The sequence below is a fragment of the Copadichromis virginalis genome, linkage group LG1 (genome assembly GCF_057382275.1).
Source record: "Copadichromis virginalis isolate Kocher_CV1m ecotype Utaka linkage group LG1, C_Virginalis_male_GT1.1, whole genome shotgun sequence".
NCBI lineage: Eukaryota > Metazoa > Chordata > Actinopteri > Cichliformes > Cichlidae > Copadichromis > Copadichromis virginalis.
The window spans coordinates 34,982,465-35,007,541 of record NC_140618.1 but is presented as its reverse complement, the minus strand read 5'-3'; the positions used below and the strand labels follow the sequence as shown (position 1 = coordinate 35,007,541).

Below are 25,077 nucleotides of genomic sequence, written 5' to 3'. Positions count from 1 at the left end.
GGGGTCAAAGTGGACTGTGATCTGAAGTTTGATAATCAAATTAAGTCAGTGGTAAAATCTAGCTTCTTTCACCTCAGGCAGCTGGCAAAAATAAAGCCAGTTTTTTCACGGCAGCACTTTGAGACAGTGATCCACGCCTTTGTTAGCACTCGGCTGGATTACTGTAATGCACTTTATATTGGGGTCAGTGCATTATATATTAGTCATCTACAGAGGGTGCAAAATGCCGCAGCTTGTCTTTTAACTGGCACTCGAAAGTTTGAGCACATTTCCCCTGTTTTAGCTTCACTTCACTGGCTGCCCATTTCTTTTAGGATTCATTTTAAAATTCTTTTATTTACTTTTAAAGCTCTCCATGGCCTAGCTCCATCTTATCTCTCTGAGCTGCTACAGCCTTATACACCCACCCGCTCTCTCAGGTCAGCTGATCAGCTGCTACTGGGCGTAAACTTAGAGGAGATCGTGCTTTTGCTTTAGCAGCTCCAAAACTGTGGAACGAGCTTCCTTTAGAGATTAGACAGGCCAGTTCTTTATCTGTTTTTAAGTCACTCTTGAAAACCCACCTCTTTACCCTGGCCTTTGACACCACGTGAGATGGCGATCTCAGCCCCTGAGAAAATTAGATTTTGTTGATGTCGCATTTTAACATTTTGAGTGATATTCAAACAATTTAAAGATCCACAATAGAAACAGAAGAAGTAAGACGCAGAAAGAAATAAAAGAAGACAAAGCACCATGTGCTGCACACTATTATCACTGTAAGAGTCCAATAAACAAAACACTTACAAGCTTTTACTCTTTTTAATTTTAGTTTTTCACAAGCTGCCAAAACAATAAAAATACCCCAAATTCCATAAAGAGTTTTGGGAGCAAAGTCCTCTCATTCAACGGTCCTCTGCTGCTCATTCACCAGTTAGTAACACATCCTCTACAAGTTTTCATTGGAATGCCCTGTTTCCTTAATCGCTCAGTTCTTAATGACCCCACTGCACCCTCACTGAACGATGAGTTTACACCAAAGATAAAGCACTATATAGCTGTTCCTTTTCATTATAGCATATACAATACTGTGCAAAAGTCTTGAGCCAACCCTCAGTTCTTCATATTTCGCTGCCAAGGAACCAGAAAAGTGTGTTTTCTTGTTTTTGCTGTTTTTGTTAATTCGCAACACTGTCCTATGAATCACTTAAACATATGTGTCTACACACAACAGAAAACTTGGCAAAGCACCAATTTTAAGTTGTATATTTAGACCCTTTTTTACTAGCAGCCTGTCACAAAAATACATAATTTGTTCCCATTTCTTTAGCTGAATCTATGAAAAAAGCCAAATGTAACACAGTTCAACAGACAAATGAGGTGTTTTTTTTTTCAACAATTAGGTGATTCCCAAAGAGTTATTAACTAAAATATGACTTATCACAGCAGGGTGCAGTGTGTCTACAAAAATTTTGAGGAAACGGAGGACATAAGAAGAACTGGCCGGCCTAAAAACAAAACTACCTACAGCAGGTAAACAGTATCTGAAAGTCCTAAAGAAATATCCATCCATCCATCCATCCATCCTCATCCGCTTTGTCCGGGGCCGGGTCGCGGGGGCAGCAGCCTAAGCAAAGAGGCCCAGACCTCCCTCTCCCCAGCCACCTCCTCCAGCTTATCCGGGGGAATACCAAGGCGTTCCCAGGCCAGCCGAGAGATATAATCTCTCCAGCGTGTCCTGGGTCTGCCCCGGGGCCTCCTCCCGGTGGGACATGCCTGGAACACCTCACCCAGGAGGCGCCCAGGGGGCATCCTTGTCAGATGCCCGAACCACCTCAGCTGGCTCCTTTCGATGTGGAGCAGCAGCTGCTCTACTCTGAGCCCCTCCCGGATGGCCGAACTTCTCACCCTATCTCTAAGGGAGAGGCCAGCCACCCTTCGGAGGAAGCTCATTTCTGCCGCTTGTATCCGCGATCTTGTTCTTTCGGTCACTACCCACAGCTCGTGGCCATAGGTGAGGGTAGGGACGTAGATCGACCGGTAAATTGAGAGCTTCGCTTTTACACTCAGCTCCCTCTTCACCACGACGGACCGGTGCAGCGTCCGCATTACTGCAGCTGCAGCCCCAATCCGTCTGTCGATCTCCGGCTCCCTTCTCCCATCACTCGCGAACAAGACCCCGAGATACTTGAACTCCTCCACTTGGGGCAGGAACTCATCCCCGACCCGGAGTGGGCACTCCACCCTTTTCCGGCTGAGAACCATGGCCTCAGATTTGGAGGTGCTGATCCTCATTCCCGCTGCTTCACACTCGGCTGCGAACCATTCCAGTGCGAGCTGGAGGCCCTCACCCGATGAAGCCAACAGAACCACATCATCTGCAAAAATCAGAGATGAGATTCTGAGGCCACCAAAGCGAAAGCCCTCCGCCACTTGGCTGCGCCTAGAAATCCTGTCCATAAAAATTATGAACAGAACCAGAGACAAAGGGCAGCCCTGGCGGAGCCCATCACCCACCGGGAACGAGTCCGACTTATTGCCGGCAATGCGAACCAAGCTCTTGCAACGGTTGTATAGGGATCGAATGGCCCGTAGCAATGGGCCAGACACCCCATATTCCCGCAACACCTCCCACAGGACACCCCGAGGGACACGGTCGAATGCCTTCTCCAAGTCCACAAAACACATGTAGACTGGTTGGGCAAACTCCCATGCACCCTCAAGTATCCTGGAGAGGATAAAGAGCTGGTCCAGTGTTCCGCGACCAGGACGAAAACCGCATTGTTCCTCCTGTATCCGAGGTTCGACTAACGGACGAACTCTCCTTTCCAGCACCCTGGCATAGACTTTCCCAGGGAGGCTGAGGAGTGTGATCCCCTTTCTTAAAGATGGGGACCACCACCCCGGTCTGCCAGTCCACAGGTACTGCCCCTGATCTCCACGCAACATTGCAGAGGCGTGTCAACCAGGACAGCCCTACAACGTCCAGAGCCTTCAGGAACTCGGGGCGGATCTCATCAACACCAGGGGCTCTGGAGTTGTTTAACTGCCTCAGTGACCTCGCCCCCGGAAATTGGCGGGTCATTCCCCTCATCCCCAGACTCTGCTTCCTCCTCGGAAGACGTGTCAGTGGGATTAAGGAGGTCCTCGAAGTATTCCTTCCACCGCCTGACAATTTTCTCAGTCGACGTCAGCAGCGCTCCGCCAGCACTATACACAGTGCAGGTAGAGCACCGCTTTCCCCTCCTGAGACGTCTGACGGTTTGCCAGAATCTCTTCGAGGCAGTCCGAAAGTCTTTTTCTATGGCCTCTCCGAACTCCTCCCACACCCGAGTTTTTGCTTCAGCCACTGCCCGAGCCGCATTCCACTTGGCCTGTCGATACCTGTCGGCTGCCTCCGGAGTCCCACAGGCTAACCAAGCCCGATAGGACTCCTTCTTCAGCCTAGTGGCTCCCTTCACCTCTGGTGTCCACCATTTGGTTCGGGGATTACCACCACGGCAGGCACCAACCACCTTGCGGCCGCAGCTCAATGCAGCAGCTTCGGCAATGGAGACGCTGAACATGGTCCATTCGGACTCAATGTCCCCAGTCTCCCTCGGAATGCTGTTGAAGCTCTGCCGGAGGTGTGCGTTGAAGATCTCGCGGACTGGGGCCTCTGCTAGACGTTCCCAGCACACCCTCACTACGCGTTTGGGTGCACCAGGTCTGTCCAGCGTCTTCCCCCGCCACCTGATCCAACTCACCACCAGGTGGTGATCAGTTGACAGCTCAGCCCCTCTCTTTACCCGAGTGTCCAGAACATATGGTCGCAGGTCTGCTGATACGATTACAAAATCGATCATCGACCTACGGCCTAGAGCGTCCTGGTGCCACGTGCACTTATGGACACTCTTATGTTCGAACAGGGTGTTCGTTATGGCCAAACTGTGATTAGCACAGAAGTCCAATAACAGAGCACCGCTCGGGTTCAGATCAGGGAGGCCGTTCCTCCCAATCACGCCCCTCCAGGTCTCGCTGTCGTTACCCACGTGAGCATTGAAGTCTCCCAGCAGGACAACAGAGTCTCCAGGTGGAGCACCCTCCAGCACCCCCCCCCCCCCCCCCCCCAGGGACTCTAAGAAGGCTGGGTACTCTGAACTGCCACTCGGCGCATAAGCGCAGATGACAGTCAGGACCCGTTCCCTGACCCTAAGGCGCAGGGAACAAACCCTCTCGTCCACCGGGAAAAACCCCAACGTACCGGCAGCAAGCCGAGGGGATATTAGGATACCCACCCCAGCCCGCCGCCTCTCACCAAGGGCAACTCCAGACTGAGACAGAGTCCAGCCCCTCTCCAGGAGACTGGTTCCAGAGCCCAAGCCATGTGTAGAGGTGAGCCCGACTATATCTAGCCGGTACCTCTCAACCTCACGCACTAACTCAGGCTCCTTCCCCACCAGAGAGGTGACATTCCATGTCCCTATTGCCAGTCTTGGCAGCCGGGGGTCAGTCCGCCAGGGCCTCCGCTCCTGGCCGCCACCCGGCACACAATGCACCCGACCCCTATGGCGCCTCCTGCGGGTGGTGGGCCTGCGGGAGGATGGGCCCATGTGTCCTCTTCGGGCTGTGCCCGGCCGGGCCCCATGGACTAAGGCCCGGCCACCAGACGCTCGCCCTCGGGCACCCTCCCCGGGCCTGGCTCCAGGGCGAGGCCCCGGTAACCCTATCCCGGGCAGGGTAAACTGTTCCCTCGGTTTCCTTTTCATAAGGGTCTTATGAATCGCTCTTTGTCTGGTCCCTCACCCAGGGCCAATTTGCCATGGGAGACCCTACCAGGGGGCAAAAGCCCCCAGACAACATAGCCCCTGGGATCCCTGTGACACACAAACCCCTCCACCACGATAAGGTAGCGATTCAAGGAGGAGGTCCTAAAGAAATAGAGAAAATAAATCCAGCAGAAACCTGACCAGTATCAGGTGTGAGAGATGCATCTGGCCCTTCAGCTGATCCACCTACTGTTCTCTGCAGCCTCATAAGAAATGGTCTCAGAGGAAAGGTGGCTGTCAAGAAGTCATTCTTAAGAAAAAGAAGTAGGGAGAAAAGTTGAGATTTGCCAAATTACACATGAATTTTACAATTCTGGTTCAAATCGTCATCAGTATATACGTTAGGGGTGAGGAGAGAGAAACTAAAGTAATGGTCTTGAGCCATCAGTAAAACATAGTGGGGGCTCTGTAGTCTCTAAAGGGTATCACTGGTAACAGCTTCATTTTTCAGCATAACAATGATCCCAAACTAATCCCAATATTATCAAAGCGGTCTGTTAGTTTAACAGAGGATAGAAAAAATGGAAGCCAACATTCAAAGAAGAGCTTTGAAGCCTAGGGAAATTTCCTGACTGCTTAAAGAAAACTTCAAGGTTGTCAGAATTGTACTAACTTTGTTTCTGCCTTATATACTGTATTTCATTTATTGCACACATAAACAGTTTGTGTTCAAATTTAACAAATGTATTTAATAGGTCGGCAGCCTTATGAAATTTCCCCTTGTGGGACTAATAAAGGTATATCAAATCAAATCAAATAATTATAAAATTAAAAGGAATGTGTTTATGAAAAATTAACAGTAACATTTTAGCAAATGCACTCAGAAAAATAAAGGTGCCAACTGGAACCAAAAGTGGTTCTTTAGACTGATGCCATAGAAGAACCTTTTTTGGTGCCACCAAGAACCTTTCAAACAATGGTTCTTTGAAGAACCATTTCTTTCAGTGGTTCATTGAAGAACCTTTAAAGGTGCCCCAAAGAACCATCAAGAAATGGTTCTTTGGGGCACCTTTAATGGTTTTTCAAAGAACCTTTTTAAAAATGGTTCTTTAAAGAACCATTTTTAAAAAGATCCTTCAAATGGTTCTTTAAAAAAACCATTTTAAAGAACCTTTTTTGAGTGGTTCTTTAAAGAACCACTTTAAATCTTTCAAAATAAAATGTATCATAAATTGAATTTGAGTAGGGTAAAATAAATAAAATAGGGTAAAATAAATACGAGCACAGCATAGACATATATTAATGGTTTATTGTCATTTTGTAGTATACCAAAAGACAAAAAGGCATTTTAACCCTCAGCACAACATCACTACTAATACATGTCACATATTAGTGTTTTAAACAGTAATAATTAAATATATTGGCTATACTATAAATAAATATATATATAAAAATACTATATCTACAGATAACACAACAATTAATACATGTATTGTTTAATTAAGAAAACATCAGAAAGTGATAAAACACATTAGAAATAGCAATAGCTTCATAACAGACCAATAAATCAACACATTATCATCAGCAGATGTTTGCATGTTCAGTAAAAATATTTCAACAACAAGTTTATGATTAAAATGATCAATGAACTTCAGCCTTACGCTATGTAATGTACGTTTCATGTTGTACTCATGGTCCTTTGTTAGTCCAGTTTAGGATAATGTCTCTGACGTATGTATCATATCAAATATATGTCATATCAAAACAAGCCCACACCTGCAGTTGTTTCAGTTTTTCACTGGTGCTTCCTGTCAGCTGGTCAACCTCACTCAGGCGGACATCCATATCAGCCAACCAAACGACAAGTTCCTCCCTTTGTGCTTCAAATCCCTCCCACTCTGAGACAAGGAGCTAAAAGAGAGAGAAAAGAGTCAATTATAAAGAAGAGAGAAAAGCGAAAGCCTCCTCAGAAGGTCTGACTCGCATACCTGCAGTTGACCTGTGATGGACTCCAGTTTGGCGTTCACGTCATCCCTCGCTGTTGCCAGCAGCCGAGTCTGCAGGGTGCCCTGGAAGAGCTGAGTTAATGTTTGACTCCTCCTGGTCAGGCTCTCCAGCTGGATGAGCCGAGGTCTCCCCTCTCGCCGCTGCCTCTGAACACAGAAACACAAATTGCATCTGAAGCAGGAGGTGCAGATTTTTTTTTTGCTATTCTTTTCTAAATCCAGGCTAGATCACGTGGAGGTATTTAGAAAATTTAATTTGGCCAGCGGACGACTGTTGTCTTGCAGAAAGTCAAATCAAACATATGCGATACACAATCAATTCACAAGAACACATTATAAAAAACAAGTCCAGTTCTTGCCTGATTTCAACTGAATTCTGAATCAAAACAGGGTAAAACGAGTGTTTGCAGCAAATGTGAGCACAAAGCCTCACTTTGTACAAGCCTGCTATTAAAGTTCTCCTCTATGCAGACGACTTTCCTGTTTTCAAGGCACAACTTGGATCTGCTGTACGAATCTTATGGATACACACTAAATGAAACAATAGTGTGCATGACTCCAGATTCTGATCCCTCATCCTAATATGGTCCCAACATAGCAACAGCAATAAAGCAAATGTTGAGACTTCAAAATACAAAAGTCCACAAACCAATGGCTGACATGGGTTTTATCGTAAGGGTGATAAATATACAGATTTCAGTCTGTCTTAGAGATTTGATGTTCATTTACCTGCAGATGCCCTATACGTGCCTGTTCCATGGTTTTCCACAAGGTTTTGCACATCACTATTTAATACAGGAAGTAGGTGAACTAAAACAAGTCATCTTTCTTTGTGAGAGGACCATATTAATGAAACAAACCTCAATGACATCATAGGGATCCCTAAAGATGCTCCTGCTGCTTCTCTTCCTCCTCATCCTAAGCTTCCTTCTCCTTGTCCTCGCCTTCCATCCAATTGTAATTCAACCTAATTGTGTTTCTCCCCCTCCTCTTCCTCATTTTGTTGGAGCTGTGAACACAATTAATGTGAATCTGGATTAATTTGTGCAAACAAGAAAAAATCTACAGCTTTTTGGTCAGAGGTGCTCTTGTGATTTAAGCCGGGTAGAGTAGATTTATGTGTTGATGCTACCTGCTTCAGCTCTGGCTGCTGAGTGATATTTACACCCTGGCTGGATTACAAACTTTAACCATGTGCTCAACTTTGGCCCAGCGTTGATACCTCTTGTTAGTATAACGACCTCTTCTTAGCTTGTATGTATGATGGTGGATAAATGAAATATACAAAGAAAATGTAACTATTTTACAAAAGAACATCTATCTTGGAAACATCAAATGACCGGAGCATAATTTGTCAACTAGTCCGAAAATAAGTTATACAGGAACAGTCAAAGACACACCTTCTCATTAGAGGTGGGAATCACCATACATCCCACGATACGATATTATCACAATACTTAACGCACGATACGATATTATTGCAATTTTTTAAAATATTTTGCGATATTCAGATTCTGTACATAAAGGTAAACTTTATCAATATTAATTTTATCTAATATCAAAGCCTCGCACTCAGTCTTTCTCTCATTTCAGTCAGTTTTATTGTTGACAAACTGAACGGTTTGTATTACAGTCTAGTCCAATTTAACTGAATGCAACCATCTGGTACAATTATAGCTATTCTGAACTATGCAATTTATGAAAACTGTGCAGCCCATTCAGCAACTGAAGAATTTGAAAGTAAATTAAAACAAAATATAATTTTACATTAAATAAAAAAGTTTTTAAACTTAATTAAAATAAAACATGTCTTAAATTAAAATAAGTAAACTGTCATGTTTATTACTGCCAAAAAAAAAAGTTAAACACATTTGGACAGTGAAGGAATGTCAGGATTCTTGCTCAGAAAAAGGAGCTGATCAACATGCTCTGAAGTCAGAGCATGTTCCAATCCACAAAAACTTTTTTTGTAACAAAATATCGATTTCTGCTGTCCCTGTATTGATACATTATTAGCAAACAAAATATCACGATACTACACAGTATCGATTTTTTCCCCCCACCCCTACTTCTCATGTCACATTTCTATTCATTTCTATTCACATTTCTATATAATTAGATTAGACAATAAAGAGTGTGGTTGCCCATTTCACTTCTTGGCATGCACACTAAATAAGGAGGTAGGCAAAAGAACAGCAGTCATGAACTGTAGGCCTCTTGCTGATCAGACTAAACATCTACAGTGGCATCAAAAAGTATTTGCACCGATCCTGATATTTTAGTTACTTTTTTATCCCACAGAGCCAGAGGTGGGTTTGGTGAGGTTTTTTTCCCTTAATAAGTGAAATTACTATTTCAACATGGCATTTTATATTTTATCATGTAGCTTTGACTAATATTAAAAATAGTTTGATGGTCTGAAACACGTAATTGCAAATGCAAAAAACTAAGAAATTGGGAAGGGGGCAAATATTTTTCCACGGCACTGTACTTGTCAGCTCTAGGTATGAATGTGTAGAAGGACACAGTGTTCCTGAAAACTGATCCTTTGTGTTCAGAGCACCCTCCAGTGACTAATAAACGATGGGCAGGCCAATCACCAACATGTATAATAACAAAGCGGTCCCATCTTGCTTTAATGTATGGGGTTTTTTGTTTGTTTTTTTTTTACATTCACTGTTCTTTTAAGCACACACTAGGATTAAATATCTGTTTAAAGATTTTGTTTCCCTTGCAAAAAGATGACAGGCACAGTCAAACTTGAATTTGAGTCTAAGATAACGACAGTTTCTTTAAAACAATGCTTACTATAGTATTTAACTTTTTCTCTGACTTGTATTGTCTTCAATCATGAATAGCAGTAAAGTTTTTAATTTTTAATGCTTTTTTTAATTTAAAAAACAAACACTCTGCAACAATCAAAATCAAAAGCAGATTTGATTTTTACTGCTAGGGATTATTCAGATTTTTATTTTTGTTTATTGTCCAGGACAATAAACAAAATTAACTTCACAACTACCATGTCTGTTTAGATGCTGTCCAAAAAAATCAGGTGCAAGTGGAAACACAACAGATGAGCAGCTTCTGATCATAAATTGAATGCTGTGGCCATCTACTGCCTCTCACCTGGTAGTGCAAGAGGCGGCTAGCCCTCTGTTTGTATTGTATATGGGATTGTCTAAAGAGCTGGATATTATGGAAAAATGTTCTTCAACAGAAATGTGCTAGCTGGAGGATGTTACAGCAAATGCAAATAAATTAATTCCTTTTGAGTTCAGGTAAAATGTGGATTGCCCTGAAGGGATACTGAAAGACCTCATTCTGTTCAGTCGATTAAGATGATGTCTTTCAGTCTGATATTTTAAAAAAAGACATAAGAGTTAAAGTTGGAGGGTTTTTTTAAGCTGTAAACACCTTACTTGCAATTCTTAAATTTTTTTGAATGAATTGAAAGCCTCATGATCTGATTAAATTGGGTGGTTTGTGATTTATACACTGGAAAAAATATTTATGCCCAAAGTGCTGACTTTAAGTAATTTGACTGACTTAATGGAATCAGGTCACACGAAATGTACTTGATTGGTATAAATTCAATTTACACCAAGCATGTTTTCCTTAATAATTCATTATTTGAATAAACCTTTGAAGTTATATATTTCAGTTGCATTTTACTCAAAAATATTACTTCAGACCTTTTTTAGTGCGTTACTGTAAGCGCAGCATAGCATAGTGCCTGTAGAAATTAGGTCTCTGTTTCGGTTTAACTAAGAACCTATATGTGGTAGGGTGGTGGTTTTGTAAATGTTTGTTCCATATATTAAAAATTAACAAAAGGTTCACAGTAACAGGGTGACTAAAAAGTTACATTTTTTGCAGGAGGCTATTTAATGATAAATCTATTTGCCTTCACAGCAAAATCTCCAGTGTTAAATTAACACTGGAGAGTGTCTATATGGGTCCACACCTCTGAGTGTTAAATACAACACTGTTGAGTGTTAAATTAACACTTTTGACAGTGTTATATGTTTAAAAGTAACCTAGTCAGTTTTGAAGATTAACAATGGCTAACACTGAGCAGTGCTGATTTTCTAACACTGGAATATTTCTAACATTTTGAGTTATTTTCCAGTGTTAGAAAATCAGCACTGCTCAGTGTTAGCCATTGTTAATCTTTAAAACTGACTAGGTTACTTTTAAACATATAACACTGTCAAAAGTGTTAATTTAACACTCAACAGTGTTGTATTTAACACTCAGAGGTGTGGACCCATATAGACACTCTCTAGTGTTAATTTAACACTGGAGATTTTGCTGTGTTCCTGGATTAAAAGTTTGTGATTATAAACAGAGCTCCGCCTCCTCACATAGAGTTAGCTTTTACCTCATTTTACAATCTGTGTATTATTTTCATATGAGAAGGGAACAAGGTTCAATAGACACATATTGGACATGGAGGGTTTTTGGAAAAAGTGGAAAAAGCATGTAGTGAAAATATCCAGCTGTATCTAGTAAAGAAGATGATGCTGATGCTATCCTCTACATGTCTTTGAGTTCATTCACAGGTCATAGTCTCTGTGCTTACAGCTCCAAGGTGACGGCCACTTCAGCTGCATTCAGTCCATATTTAGTTTCACAGCAAAGAGGGAGGGAAAAAAACTCCTCTCCAGTGTAAGTGGCTGGTTTCATCTGAGTGACACATACTGTAATTTCACCCAGTGTCAAATAGGATTTATTCTCATATTTTCCGAATATGGGTTTGGCTCCAATGGTTAATTCTTCATGGGAAATCCAATCATTTCATTACAGCTATATGAAATTTCATTGCACATGCAATTATATATTGACCATTAGGTGAAAGGTTGAGGAGGAGACTTGCTTACTATAGCACTAAATGAAGAACACGATTGTGTGAGCCATTTTAAAGTACCTGCGCCTCATTGGTTTATTTGTATGCCAGGTTACTTTGACAGAAGTATTCAAGTATCTTTACGATCATAATCACTGATGTACATCTATGCTATAAGTTTCAGCTGCCCATGATGCTGTTGAAACAAAAACAAACAAACAAAAGTTGAAATGATGTAGAAGTTTAGTTTCTAATCAAGTTTTATGAATGAAAAAAAAATCACTTACCAAAGCGCTTTGACTGTCATGTGTGTTTTAGGATGGTTTAAAATCCAACATGTCTCGGGAAAGGATCTGAAAACTGAACCCTTGTTTTTTTGTTCTTGTTTTGTTTTTTGTTTTTCGGGGTGGGGGGGGTACTAAGACTTGAAGCACCACTGCAGCAGTGGTGGAGGCCTGTATGTGGGTGGAAAACGAAAGCCCAATCAAAAGCATCTCCAGGAAGAAGGAAGTCGTTGAGGAAAATAACAGCCAAACGGCAACATTTCCTCTTTAACTTTCTGGCCTTCAAAATAAAGTAAAAGTTGCTAAAAGAAAATTGAGGGAAAGGTCATATGAAATTAAAACGCCATTAGATAAAAAATGTGACCTTCACTTTATTAGATTAAAAAAAAAGCTCTATTAAATTTCACGACTCTTAAATTTCACACCTGAGCAACATTTAACCACCGCAGGTGTGTGTGTGTGTGTGTGTGTGTGTGTGTGTGTGTGTGTGTGTGTGTGTGTGTGTGTGTGTGGTAACTGTATTACATATTAAACATTGTAAGTATATCAAAACGGCGATGGCAGTATTTTCCTGGCAGAGGGAGCCATCTTTTGCTCTATTGCTGAGGTGGGCTAAAGATTTTGCCTCTCAAAGAATTTATTGTGATTTGTGTGTGTATGTGTAGACTGTACACTCCTGTTGTTTTGTTTTTTATGCGATACTGTATAAATTGTGACGCATACATTTTTTAAATAGACATTTAATCTGAAAAGCCAACGCCGGAAGTCAAACTCTAAACCTGCCTATCCAGCGGCAGTAACTTTCCCTTCCCTCATCGACTACAAAATGGACTGGAACGAAGACGCAAATGTAAGACAATTTATACATAATAATTGCTTCTTTGTCTTGTTGTATGTAGTTTCTGATTTATCGTGTTGACACTTGGCACATGGGCATTTTTTCAGTTATGTTATTTTTGTTAGCTGTCAATTAGCTAGCTTGCTGTTAAATTTTAGCTTGTGTTGAGTTGGTGTAACGTGTAATAACCTGCCTGATAGACTTCGAGTTAAATCAGGGCTCGTCGTCGTTAGCTTCATAGGCATAGTGAACCTGCAGCTAGTTACCTGAATTCAAAGCGTCCTAGCATTTAGCTCATTTCTTTGGCTTGAAACCTCTGGTGCTGACTTTACGGAAGTGCTTTCTGGTTTATCTGGTTGACATGATGATTAACTGACAAACAGATGAGGGTTTGGGGTTTTTTGTTTGTTTGTTTGTTTTACCTTTCCCATTATCATTATGCTGTAATCCTCTTCCAGCACACAAGTCCCAGTCCTTGTCCGAGCTGCGTGTGTTCAGCTAAATCCACATGTATTAATACTCATAACAGCCAGAAAGCGTGCAGCTTTTACCATATGTTGGTAAATTAGCCATCTGTCTAGATCACGGCAGCAGCCTGTTGTATTCACAGTGTGACCATCAGTATTAAACATCTATTCTAATCCAGACTGACAGCAAAACGCATCCAGCACATCCATCTATCCCAGAAGATAAAACGGCTGCCTAGTGCTGCAGTAGTAGGGTGGGATTAACTCAACAATGCAAGATTTATCTACATATTCAGCGCAGTGCAAACTTCTCACAGCTTTCATCTGAAACCTTCTCTAAATGATAAACTTGTGCGATGATTGATTTATATTATAAAGGGAAAATTATACTAAATTTCCAACAATGTATTTAGCAAATGAGTTAGCTACTTACTGTGAGCATTCCCTTAGACCGTACATCACCTTGTGTTTGCCTAGGATATATATTTTGCTATATACAGTATATGGACAAAAAGTATTAGGCCACAATACATTACACCTACGAGAGCTTTTAGTCATCTCATTCTAAAATCTATAGACATTAATTATGGATAGATCCATCATTATAAGCTGTCATAGGTCAATCTCAGCCAAACACATCGTTTTCCGTCTGCCTCCAGTTTGTATTTGTGTGTCAAAAAAGTATGAAAGCATAACTAGGGGTGGTTGATACAGCCTCAAATTTATAGCACGATATTTCTGACTGCATGGAAAAAAATAGAACTGAGCAGTGTTATTGATACTTGCAACTTGGCGGGAAGTAGCATTCATAAGTGTAAGTAAATGAAGGGGATTTTCCGTCATTCTTTTCCATAGAGCTACTGTCATCTGTGAGAAGCTTCCTTATTTTTAGTGTGAATGTACCAAAACAAATTGGAAGCAACAGCATTATTATCCAGTGACACAGCATAAGCTAGATGTAAATACAAATGTAGTCTAAGGTAGTTTTTTCCCTTGAAAACAGAACTGCAGAAGTTGTGTTAAAAGTATGTCAGATGTTAATTAATAAGTAGTTTAATTTTAAGGTACTTAAATGTCTCTTTTGGCACTCTCAGATATGCCTGGACTTGTCTCATTGCACAGACCAAGGAATGTAAACACATGGCTTTGTTATAGCAGTGATATCAATATGATATTTTTATGTCACATGAACATTTATACCGGTTTCGCTGTGGAGAATATTATATGGCAAAAATTCTCTGGGGGTGCTTGTTTGGGAATACCAAGGTTTTATTTCTGAAAGTCAACTTAAAAAGCCACTTATTAGTTTATTCCATAGAATAACAGATAAGCGTTACATCATACTGTCTGAAAGCCTTATGTGAGGCCTTGAGTTTGTTTTCTCCATATACAACCAATTTTCAGTATTCTAAAAAAAAAAGAGCAGCAGATTCAGAGACTGTAAAGAGGAAATACTTTTACTTGATAGTTGGCTTGAATAATTAATCTATTATTACAACAGTCACAGACAGATTAATTGATTCAGAAATAAACTCTGGGTTGCTAAAGTTGACAAATTGATTTAATCTCATGGTATAGCCGTAATACCAAGCCCCTCAGTCTCTATACAGTGAGTCAGAAAAATTAGAGGGATGGCAGCAAAGGGCTTTGGCTGGGCTCAATTTGGACTTGACAGTTTGATCCCACGGTCTCTACCACTTTAAAGGTTCCCTGTGGACCACTTTGGACTAAATAAGTGTCTCGTCGTGTGCATGTTGCAGGATCACAGCCACATGCATGACAGCTGTCACCATGGGCATCAAGGCCATTCTCACAGTCATGGGCCAAGACCGGCAGGATTTGGAGGGATGGTGAATCCATTCATGCCGGGTTTTTACGGACAGTTCGGGAAAAATGCAGATCTGACTGACATCAGGGAGCAACCAAAGAAACGGTCACACATGGATGATAGCAGCAGTTGGGACATAGTGAAGGCATCACAGTAAGTAGTGGAACATGTAGTTTCTAATATTTTAAACACTACACCATCTAAGAAACACTGAGATTTGGGACTAGTAACTGTCTTTTAGAGCCTTAGATTTGTTCTGTTTTACTAGTATTAAGCACAGGTATATAGATGAGTTGAGTGTCCTGTAAAGAGGCTCATGGACCTCTCAAATGGCTGAGGTCATGACAGAGAGCATCTTCAGCATTGTTATCAGCACCTAGAACATCTCAAAGATGAGAGCAAACCTCACTCCTGAGCATGTCTACTACAGGTGGGAATTCATGAACTGTATCATCTGTAAAGTTTGGAAACTTGTACTTTTGTACTGGAAAATAAAATATTTTTGATTTAATTTGGAGCTTTGTTTGAACTTATGGACAGAAGCTATTTTTAGTTTCTTTTTTGCATGTGTTTTTAAAAAAATTTATATTCAAATTCATATGTTTCCTGGGTCATTATTTTAATTTAATGCGGGACAAGACAACAGGGTCATAGTCACCGTTGGGCAGACTGAGCAGGTGAGGTACTGGAGCCTAAAATAGGTCTGCCCACAGGAAGCGGAGATAAGAGTTATTGAAATAATCGGTGACTAATTGACTAATCAAAGAAGAATTGGCAGATTAGTCCACTAACAAAATAATCTTTAGTTGCAGTCCTAAAACAGAGCAGCAAATCTAGAACAAAAAGATAAGAAGATAAAGACAAAGGTCAAAGTTCAGACCTTAGTGCTGTGCTGGGACTTTAAGAAACCTGCCTGCAAAACTCAATGACCTAAAGAAATGCTGGAAAAAAGACAAATGTTGCCAGTGTTGTAAAAGGTCTGAATTCCTCCACAGTAGGGCTGGGCGATATGACCCAAAATTCATATCTCAATATTTTTTAGCTGGATGGCGATATAAGATATATATATCTCGATATATTTTTTTAAAGCCATAAAGTAAGAACAAAAAGAGAGTTCTTAGTCAAAGCTGTGTCCCAGATGTCACACAGGCACTTTTATTAACATAGAACAGATGTACATAAAATTTACTCAAAAATAAATTATGAGCATTTATTAAATAATAATGCTCCATAAATAAAAGAAAACAATGTTGTTTTTGTGCATAACAAAAAGCTCACAATTGTGCAGTCAAAATGTAAACTAAAAGACGCTGAGCATAATAACAAAGACGGACAGATTTCACAGCTGCTCTGTTCCCAAGTTTTACTGCGTGACTGACAGCCTGGAGTTTGAAATCCGCTTCGCAACCACGTCTCTTAACAGGTGCCATTTATGGTCCTTATACACAGTAGGGTAATATTACGTTGAAGCACAGTACGTATCACTCCGCGAGGCTCAGCCGTAATGCTCCGACAATCCATCAAGCGGTGCAGCTCCGTAGCTTACCAAAGTCGTACTAAAACGTTTTTTGACAGATTGCTGAGCGCCGTGTTCCACATAAAATCGGTTCGCAGTCATCAAGCACAACCAGAATTCATACATAAGGCGCGCTGTCAACTTTTGAGAAAATGAAAGGATTTTAGTCCGTGCAGCACCTCTGGGCTGCATGGCGTTAGCGTGGTTAGCTCGTTAGCGTGGTTAGCTAGCTAACACGTTGACGCCGTCCAGCCCCACGCACGGCGATGTGCAGTAACTCGTTAACGGAGATTTGCCGTGTCCATCTTGTCGCTTCCTGCAGGTGAAGCGATGGGGGAGGAGGGGAGGCCGAGTAACGTTGCGTAAAGACGAAAGTGGACGAAAGAGAGGCAAACTTGCGGCTCCACATAGACTATATCGATATAAAGGATATTGTCACATCTTATATCTCGTATAAAAATATATCGATATTTTTTAAAAACTCGATATATCGTCCAGCTCTACTCCACAGTGATATGAGAAACAGATAAAGTCATAAAAGAAAAGTACTTCAAATTATTGGCGCTAAAGGTGTTTCTACAAGCTACTGAATCATGGGGTGGGCCTAGTTTTTCACAGGACTGCACAGAGCCCTGTGAAAACTTTCTTTCTTTCGTGACTCTAAATATATGGTAATATTGATAATTGTAGGCCTGTTTTCAGCTGTTCATAATCTTTGTTTATGATATAATGTAGAACAAGATATAGCACGTGTTAGTTTATATCCAATTTAGAAATGTAAAGAATGGATGCACTTGTTGATGTGCTTTAGTTTTTTTGAGATAAGTACATGTAAGGATTTGCAGCTAATGATCAGTTAGTAGAGGTAAATAAAAGCAGAATTCACTCACGCTGTTTAAGCCGGGGGACAATAGAAAAAAACCAATAGAACCGCTTCTATCTATTTATCTAACCATGACTTTGTAGGGAAGAGTATGTGTATACGTTTTTTTTTTTGTTTGTTTTTTTTGTCTTCCACATTCTAAAAGTCCTTCTTGAGTAACTTGCTTTTCCAGGTCACATTGTACTTTTAGTTCTCTAACATATTTTATCTACATTTGTCGCATCTCCTCAGTTTATCTGTAGTTTGGATTTAATTTGATTGCAGAGCACTGTGTGGTTTATAACATGATTGATTGCCGTGTGTGTGTGCGTGCATGCGCGTGCGTGTGTGTGCGTGTCCCGCAGGTTTGGAATCCTGGAGCGCTGTAAGGAGCTGGTGGAAGCTGGATATGACGTCAGGCAGCCAGACAAAGAGAACGTCACTCTGCTGCACTGGGCTGCTATCAACAACCGCTTAGAGCTGGTCAAGTAAGGCCTTTAGATCTCATCTCAGTCTGACAACGAAAAGAAAGAAAGAAATGGAAATCTGTTTTGTGAACACATCTACTGCAAATGACCTATCACAACACACCAAATCGGGGGGTATAATTATTTATTCTAGACAATTTCTTGAATCTATACATAAAAAAATACTACAATTGTGACAAATGATCAGTTTGCATTTTATATATAACCAACACAGGCTTTCTTTTGGCACTTAAGTTTATGAATAATAATGCAAATAATTAACAAATAGTAGCTAAACAAAAACTGGAAACCAGGGAGACAAATAAATGAATACAAATAATAAAAACCCACAAAATACTTTGAAGTATGATCTTTACATCTGTTCTCTTTTGTTTTCTAACAGGTATTATATTTCCAAAGGAGCAATAGTAGACCAGCTGGGCGGAGACCTGAACTCTACTCCACTTCATTGGGCCATAAGGTGACTATATGGCTGTGCACGATATAGAGCTGGGTTGGGCTGCTTTGCTTTGTTTTGCATATGCATTATTTTACTTTAGTTTTGGTTTACCAGCAACCACTGGTTAAAGTTTACCTGCATTAGAAGAGATTATGCACTTTGGCAGTGTGTCCTCAGTGAGGCTACGTAACTGTTTTACAACTAGTCTGCTGGGTGTTTTAAGACTTGTCCATTATCATGTTTTTGTTTGAATGACCAGACAGGGCCACCTCCCCATGGTAATCCAGCTAATGAGATATGGAGCAGACCCCTCTGTTGCAGATGGAGAGGGCTACAGGGCTCTCCACCTTGCTATTCTCTTCCAACACATGGCAATAGCAGCTTATCTTATAGCTAAGGGACAGGTCAGACATACACATCACTTTATATCCCACTCTTTCTCTCTGCAACACTTCTGTTTTCACTCTTTCTCTGATTACATTTGCTTCTCACTTTGCGCAAGTTGTGGTTTTGTTTCTCAATTTCTCCGTTGCCTCCAGGAAGTTGACGGGCCTGACTGCAATGGACAGACGCCACTAATGTTAGCAGCACAGAAGATTATCGGGTAAGGCCTCTTTCTCTTTTTTAACCCCAGTGCTTTGATTGCTTGTCTTGATAAGAAATTAAGTATAGTTTGTTAGCATAATCCTTTTTTTCTGATTGCTAAAAGTATTCTGATAGTATCTAAATGTGCTGTAACAAAGTAAGATGTTTCCTTTCTGTCACAGGCCTGAACCAACAAACTTTTTAATCAAAAATAATGCCTCCGTGAGCGCTGTGGACAAAGTCAACAGGAACACTCCACTGCACTGTGCTGTGCTGGCAGGAAATGTAGATGCTGCCCACATCCTGCTGGAGGCTGGGGCCAGTGTGGAAGCAGAAAACATTAATGTGAGCTTCAATAAATTCAAACACTTTTTTTTCTCTTTTTTTTTTACATTATTGTGAGTGCATAATGTTGGAATACATAAACAGAATATTATTCTTATTAACCTTTAGCTGTAAAAGGCTAAATGGGTAATGTCATCACCCTGTTGGTCAGGCAGGCAAGCGGTGAGGTGGGCGTGTGAACACTTAAGTTTGTGAAAGCGATAACTCGAGAACTGTAGGAGTTGATCCCACAGGCGCAGCTACTGTCATATGAGTTTGAATCCCGATGATAAAGTCAGTGTTCAGAGGTCAGGTTTTCTAGGAGACGTAGGATTTTGAACTGGATACTCTAGGTGTATATTCTAGGAGCACACTGTTTTGTTTTTCAACTGAATGTGTTTGCTTAATCTCTGCATGAGCGCTTTGTTCACTATTAAGTAAGTAAGCCATCTTAGTAGATCAGGCCAAGTAACAGGTACACCTTGCTTTCATCATTATTCAGCTCTAAATGCTTGCATATGAAATAATGAATAGGCAATGCACAGTATTCCTACAGTATTCCATTAAGTCTTGATGCCCACTATAATGAAGTCTGAGTTGCTGAGCTCACTAAAAAAAAACAACAAGATTTTCTTGGAGAATGCACTGAATAGTATTGCTCACTCCATGTCTCTGAATAGCTTTTCATGTATCTGCAGACTGACAATAAATAAGCTGTTTCTTGATTCATTTACTACAATAGAACTATGCCCTTAAACTTGAGTTTAACACAAGTTAAACTTGGGTTTTTTGCACTGCGTTTGACAATAGAGTTCATGTACTCAGCGTAAACAGTCAATTATAAGAACTACAATTATACCCACTTTTGAACTGAATCAGTGATTCATTTTTTTCATGGGGTTCTTAATGTTCTTCTTCAGGGTCACACACCCATCGACTTGGCTCACCAAGTGCACAGCCCGTTGCTCATGCACATGCTCAATCAGGTCAAACGGGAGAGGCTTCGTTCCAACTCTCGCTGCCTGCGAGTCGTGAACAGATACAGGGTACGTTTGTCTCAAATAACACGTTTTTAGCAGTCTACAGTGACTCTTCTAAAAGAATCCTCTCCCTGTATTTCTCAGGTGTTTCTGCAGTTTTTACTCTGCACGGCTTTGTTTGGAGGTGTTGGTGCAATAGTGGATATGAACTCAGAATCCTGGTTACTCAAAGGGATCCTGTTGGCCTGTGTGATAGGTGTGATTAATCTGGCTACAAGGTGAGGATACACTTCCACTGATTCACGGATGTACTCTACTGTTATTAAAACCTGTGTTATTGATTTAGTAATGAATGTTTGCATGAAACAGGAATTTCCCAGGCTCAGACTTTCAGTCCAACCTACAAGCTTCAAGTCTCATGGCTTCAATCTTTTGGATGCTTGTCACCTGGTGCCTCTGGTTTATGCCAGATATCCTTTGAAAAAATGAAACCACACCTTAAAGCATTTCCTTTGGGAGAAGCAAGTCAGTACCAGATGAAAAACATAAGCAAGACTCATGAATGCACTTGATGGATAATGCTTTTAAACCGGAAGATTCTCTGAGGGTGTGTGTTTTGTTTTTTTCTTTCTGTTGTAAGAGTGATGCATAGTTTTATCATCAGTAAAGAGAAACAGATCTGTCATTGGAGGCCAATAAATTAGGCAACTGGGTTTCATTCATATTCTGATGACAAACTGAACAGAGACCTTCTTAACTTGAAACTCCACATCAGCCTAGTGCCACAGTACAGGTACTGTTCACTCTGAATGCCACTGCTTTACTCTACTACTACCTCCGCACCTGCAGGACGGACCCCGGCTTCATCAGAGCAACTGAAGAGGAGAAGAAAATGGTGAGAAGGACAGAGTTCAGAATATTCCATGTAAATGTTTTACATGGAGCTGAGCTATGTTTTGTTCCTCTGTGTTGACAGAATGTGTTGGTGTTGGCTGAAGCCGGCTGTCTGGACCCCAGGATATTGTGCACCTCTTGTATGGTAAGGCCACTGACCTGCAACCACCTCTTTAATAACACTGCACCATTAGCACTGTGACAACCAGTACTATTTTATACCATGTGTTTTTACAGATAAAGAAGCCAATGAGAGCCAATCACTGCTTCAGCTGCGATGCCTGTGTGGCCAAGCAGGACCACCACTCCATCTGGACCAACAGCTGCATTGGTAACACACAAGCCTGTTCGTAACTTTCAAATTACGCAACAGCAGGAAGAACTGTCAAACACGAAGACAAAGCTGAGAAAGTCATGTCTTATTTAGGAGGTCTAGTATATCAAGACTTAAGGGATGCATTAAAAAACTATACAGTATTTTTCCTGAAGATAAAGTGCTCTGATCCCTAGTCATTCAAATTATTGGAGAGCATAATACTTTCCCATAAATGTTTTTTGACGCACTGCTACTAAATTATTACCTTTTTTAATTTTTTGCATCTTTTAATCTGATTATTTTCTTTTCCCCAGGTGCGAGGAACCATCACTACTTCATCCTCTTTCTGTTCTCCCTCGTGCTGATGGGAGCCTGGATGTTGTACGGCTGTGTCATGTGTGAGTTCTGCAACAGCTAGTGTAGCCATGCCATCTGACACGCTATGACCTTTACCCTGGATGAACATGCCTGTGTATGTTTCTTTCAGACTGGTCCGCTCATTGCATGCTGCATTACGAGGAGCAGGGCCTGTGGGGTACCTTCTCTGGCCTGATAGGGTGCTCTCCCTGGCTGCTCTGCATCTTCGTCCTGGTCGTCTATCATACAAGTTGGTCTACTTTGACCCTGCTGCTGCAGCTCTACCAGGTGACTCGCTGCTTGGAGTTTCTTAATGGGGTTCTAAGGCTCTGTATATCATATGGATAGTATTCACTGTCACGCACATATTGCGTTTTCTGTAAATGTTTCAAAATAGGGGATTAGTTGGCAGAATTCAACATAAATTACTACAAATTCTGTGTTTTGGGTGAGACCAGAGAAAATTCCCGGCTTTCCATTTTGTTTTGAGTGTTTGCTTAATCATTTTAAAATATAGATGGAAATATTCAGCTTTGGCCTTCACAAAAGTCTTTAAATTTTACCCCAAGCTTAGCTCTTTGTGTGTTAGAGCAAGAAAAACAACATACCTTATTTTTTTTTTTTGTGTGTGTGTGTGTGTGTGTGTGTGTGTGTGTGTGTGTGTGTGTGTGTGTGTGTGAGATCAGATTGCATTCCTGGGACTGACGGCAGTAGAGCGAACAAATCTAACACATCGCCAGAGGAAACTCGGGCAACCTGTCTCTCTGAGACAAAATCCATTCAAGTGAGTTGCATGTAGTGCTTCTTGTCTTTATCGTATAACTTATATCTTGATATTTACAAATTGTTTGCTTAGTTGTCTGTAGCATGCCATGGGCTCTTTAGGATTTACTGGCAAATCATGTGCTGTGCGTTTTGTTTTGTTTTTTTAACCTAAACTCGTACTTTATGTTGTCGGTCAGCTGAGTCACTTTTCTCTGATTCTGTGTTCATAGTTTGGGCGTGGTTAGGAACCTGGTGTCGTTCTTCCATCTCCGCTGTTGTGGACTCTTCAAACCGGTCATCATTGACTGGACACAACAGTTCCAACCTGGCCACCAGCATGTGTTCGGTCACACCGACATGGTCTGACCTCCTCCACGCTCAGGGTCAAGGGTCAGACTCTGGACCAAAAGCACAGACATTTATTTATTGTTTTTTAATGTGGTGGCTCCTTGTGGAAAGAGACTGCAATACTCAGAATTGGGAAAACGCAAAGAAACATGTAGATATTTGATTCAGTTGCTGTTTGTACAGACTGCTGCTGCCTTATACTTGACCAGTGTAAGTAAAGGGAAAATAACAGAACCTTTAGAGGCCTACTTGTGATGGAGGTTTTGTCCTGTTTTTATGAACACATTAAAACTATTTTTACTATCTGTTCAGAAAAGAAGAATTGGACTTTGTATGTGTGGAAAAATTGGTTTTATGACTTTTGTAAAAATTGCATGCATTTAATACAAATGACCACTATAAAACTTCAATAAAACAATGTTGTGCCTGTCTTTTTAACTGGTTCTGAGTGGATTTGGGCCTCTGAGTACAGCAGGGGATGACGAACAAAACAAAGAAACAAAAGAAAAGAAGAAACAGGTCAATACTTCTACTCAGATAATGCTATTAAACATTGAAATAAAGTAGAAAAACGTACTTTTTGGCATACAAATTGCTTTTTTTCGTGTTAAATTGTCTGTGTTTGACAAATGTGCTGATTTTTCACATGTGATAGCAGAACTGAATTGGGCATGCACAGGATGAGTCACATCATTTGAAACTTAGCCCTGATTGGAGAAATTGTAAGTGTTACAACTGACCCACGTTACAACTATCCCCGGTCTCCCCTACTTTGGCAAGGGTCTCAGCAGGTAAGGGGGGCAAAGGTGTTTCTGCAAGTGACACACGGGATGGAGCCCCAGCATTCAATGTCGGAGATGGAAAGACGGGCGGAGTTTCAGGATGTGAGACTCTTAGCAGTCAGGACACCAGTGAGGTTGCCGCTACTTCTGCTGAAGTGTGTGAGGAGTTTGGCCACACAACTACGCCAGTAGGAGTGCAACAGGAAATGGATGTGGATGGAATGGTCCACAGTGACAGGAATTTGTTTGGGGATAATGAAAGTGTTTTTAAGATTCCACATACAAAAAGGAAACCTAAGGACTCTAAAGGTGCAAAGCCAAAAAAGATGCAGGCAAACAAAAAGGGTGGAAGAGAGAGTGATAGTGATAGAGAGTCATCTGACTCTTCTATTCCTGATGGTCAGAGAAGTAATGGGTACAGTTTAGAACAAGAGTTTTTTGGAAGTAACCAAAGGAAAGCGAGATGTGGTTATACAAGATTTTTTCCCTGATAGAGAGTTGTTTCTTGATTCAGCTAAATGGTTGATATGACAAAGGACCCCTGATGGTTTGAGGGACACTGAAGTGTATAGACTGGTTCTAATTTTCTGCATCAGTTTTCGCAGAGTTTGATGCTATACCTGACGGGAAAAACAGCAGATACGATGCTGTATTCTTGTTTTTTTATGGATCTTTTTCTGTATGGTTATGAGTAGCTTTAAAATCCCATCCTTGAACCTTAATGGTGCAAGGGACATGGAAAAAGGGCGATGTATTTTGACCTTTTAAAATCTAAATGCATTGACATAGCGTTTGCTCAAGAAACTCATAGTAGTTTTGATATTGAAGTTCAAAACCTTGGTGAGAACATTTTAAGGTTGGTTTTGATGTGGGCCCTGTATGGGGGTCGCTGTACAAGCCACCATTGACCAAGAAAGCTGGTAATTTACAGTGGCGGATTTTACATGGTATCATTGTCCATCATTAACCCTGGGTCTTCAGATGCATGTCCTTTTTGTTCAATGAGAGAAACTATTTTTCATTGTTTTGTACAGTGTTTCAGATTGATTGATTGATTTTCAGTACTTAATGGTATTTGGGAATCCTTTGGAGAAGTTTTCACACAACAGTGTTTTATTTTTGGTTTTTCATATGACACAGGGGAAGAAGAAAAGAGGGACAATTGCTGATTTTTTTTCTTGGGCCAAGCAAAGTTGGAAATTTACTTGAGTAGAAAGTACAAGATTGATAATGGACGAAATACTGATTGTGTTGAGCTCTTCAAAAGTGTTTCGAGAGCTGATGTTAGAGTGATGTTAGAGTATATAAATATTATTTCAATATGGTTGGACTGGGTGTTTTTCGAAATCTTTAGGATTATAAAGGTAGTCTGTTTACTTTAAATAACTCTGAACTTGTGTTTAGCAATGTGTTGGTTTGAACTGA

General features: G+C 41.0%; 2 protein-coding genes across 3 annotated transcripts; one reads left to right on the top strand and one right to left on the bottom strand.

The window, feature by feature from the left end:
* Positions 1 to 6,019: 6,019 nt before the first annotated feature.
* Positions 6,020 to 12,069, bottom strand: LOC146719135 (uncharacterized). 2 transcript variants are annotated; one of them, XM_085453865.1, is made up of 4 exons: positions 11,867 to 12,069; positions 7,594 to 7,742; positions 6,716 to 6,880; positions 6,020 to 6,638 (listed from the first exon to the last, which is right to left on the bottom strand). In XM_085453865.1, exons 2-4 carry the CDS (start codon positions 7,648 to 7,650, stop codon positions 6,471 to 6,473), a joined length of 390 nt encoding a protein of 129 aa, XP_085309991.1. In that variant the 5' UTR covers positions 7,651 to 7,742; positions 11,867 to 12,069; the 3' UTR covers positions 6,020 to 6,470. The 2 variants fall into 2 exon arrangements, with proteins under 2 accessions (XP_085309991.1, XP_085309908.1); XM_085453782.1 differs by lacking the exon at positions 11,867 to 12,069 and having other exon boundaries at positions 7,594 to 7,943.
* A 545-nt stretch (positions 12,070 to 12,614) lies between these two features.
* zdhhc13 (zDHHC palmitoyltransferase 13) lies at positions 12,615 to 23,302 on the top strand. The gene is made up of 17 exons (XM_085460733.1): positions 12,615 to 12,713; positions 14,929 to 15,149; positions 17,740 to 17,862; positions 18,245 to 18,322; positions 18,561 to 18,705; positions 18,841 to 18,905; positions 19,069 to 19,231; positions 20,131 to 20,256; positions 20,335 to 20,468; positions 20,560 to 20,662; positions 20,963 to 21,085; positions 21,167 to 21,229; positions 21,322 to 21,415; positions 21,715 to 21,798; positions 21,888 to 22,045; positions 22,444 to 22,541; positions 22,753 to 23,302. Exons 1-17 carry the CDS (start codon positions 12,690 to 12,692, stop codon positions 22,886 to 22,888), a joined length of 1,938 nt encoding a protein of 645 aa, XP_085316859.1. The 5' UTR covers positions 12,615 to 12,689; the 3' UTR covers positions 22,889 to 23,302.
* The last annotated feature ends 1,775 nt before the right edge of the window (positions 23,303 to 25,077 follow it).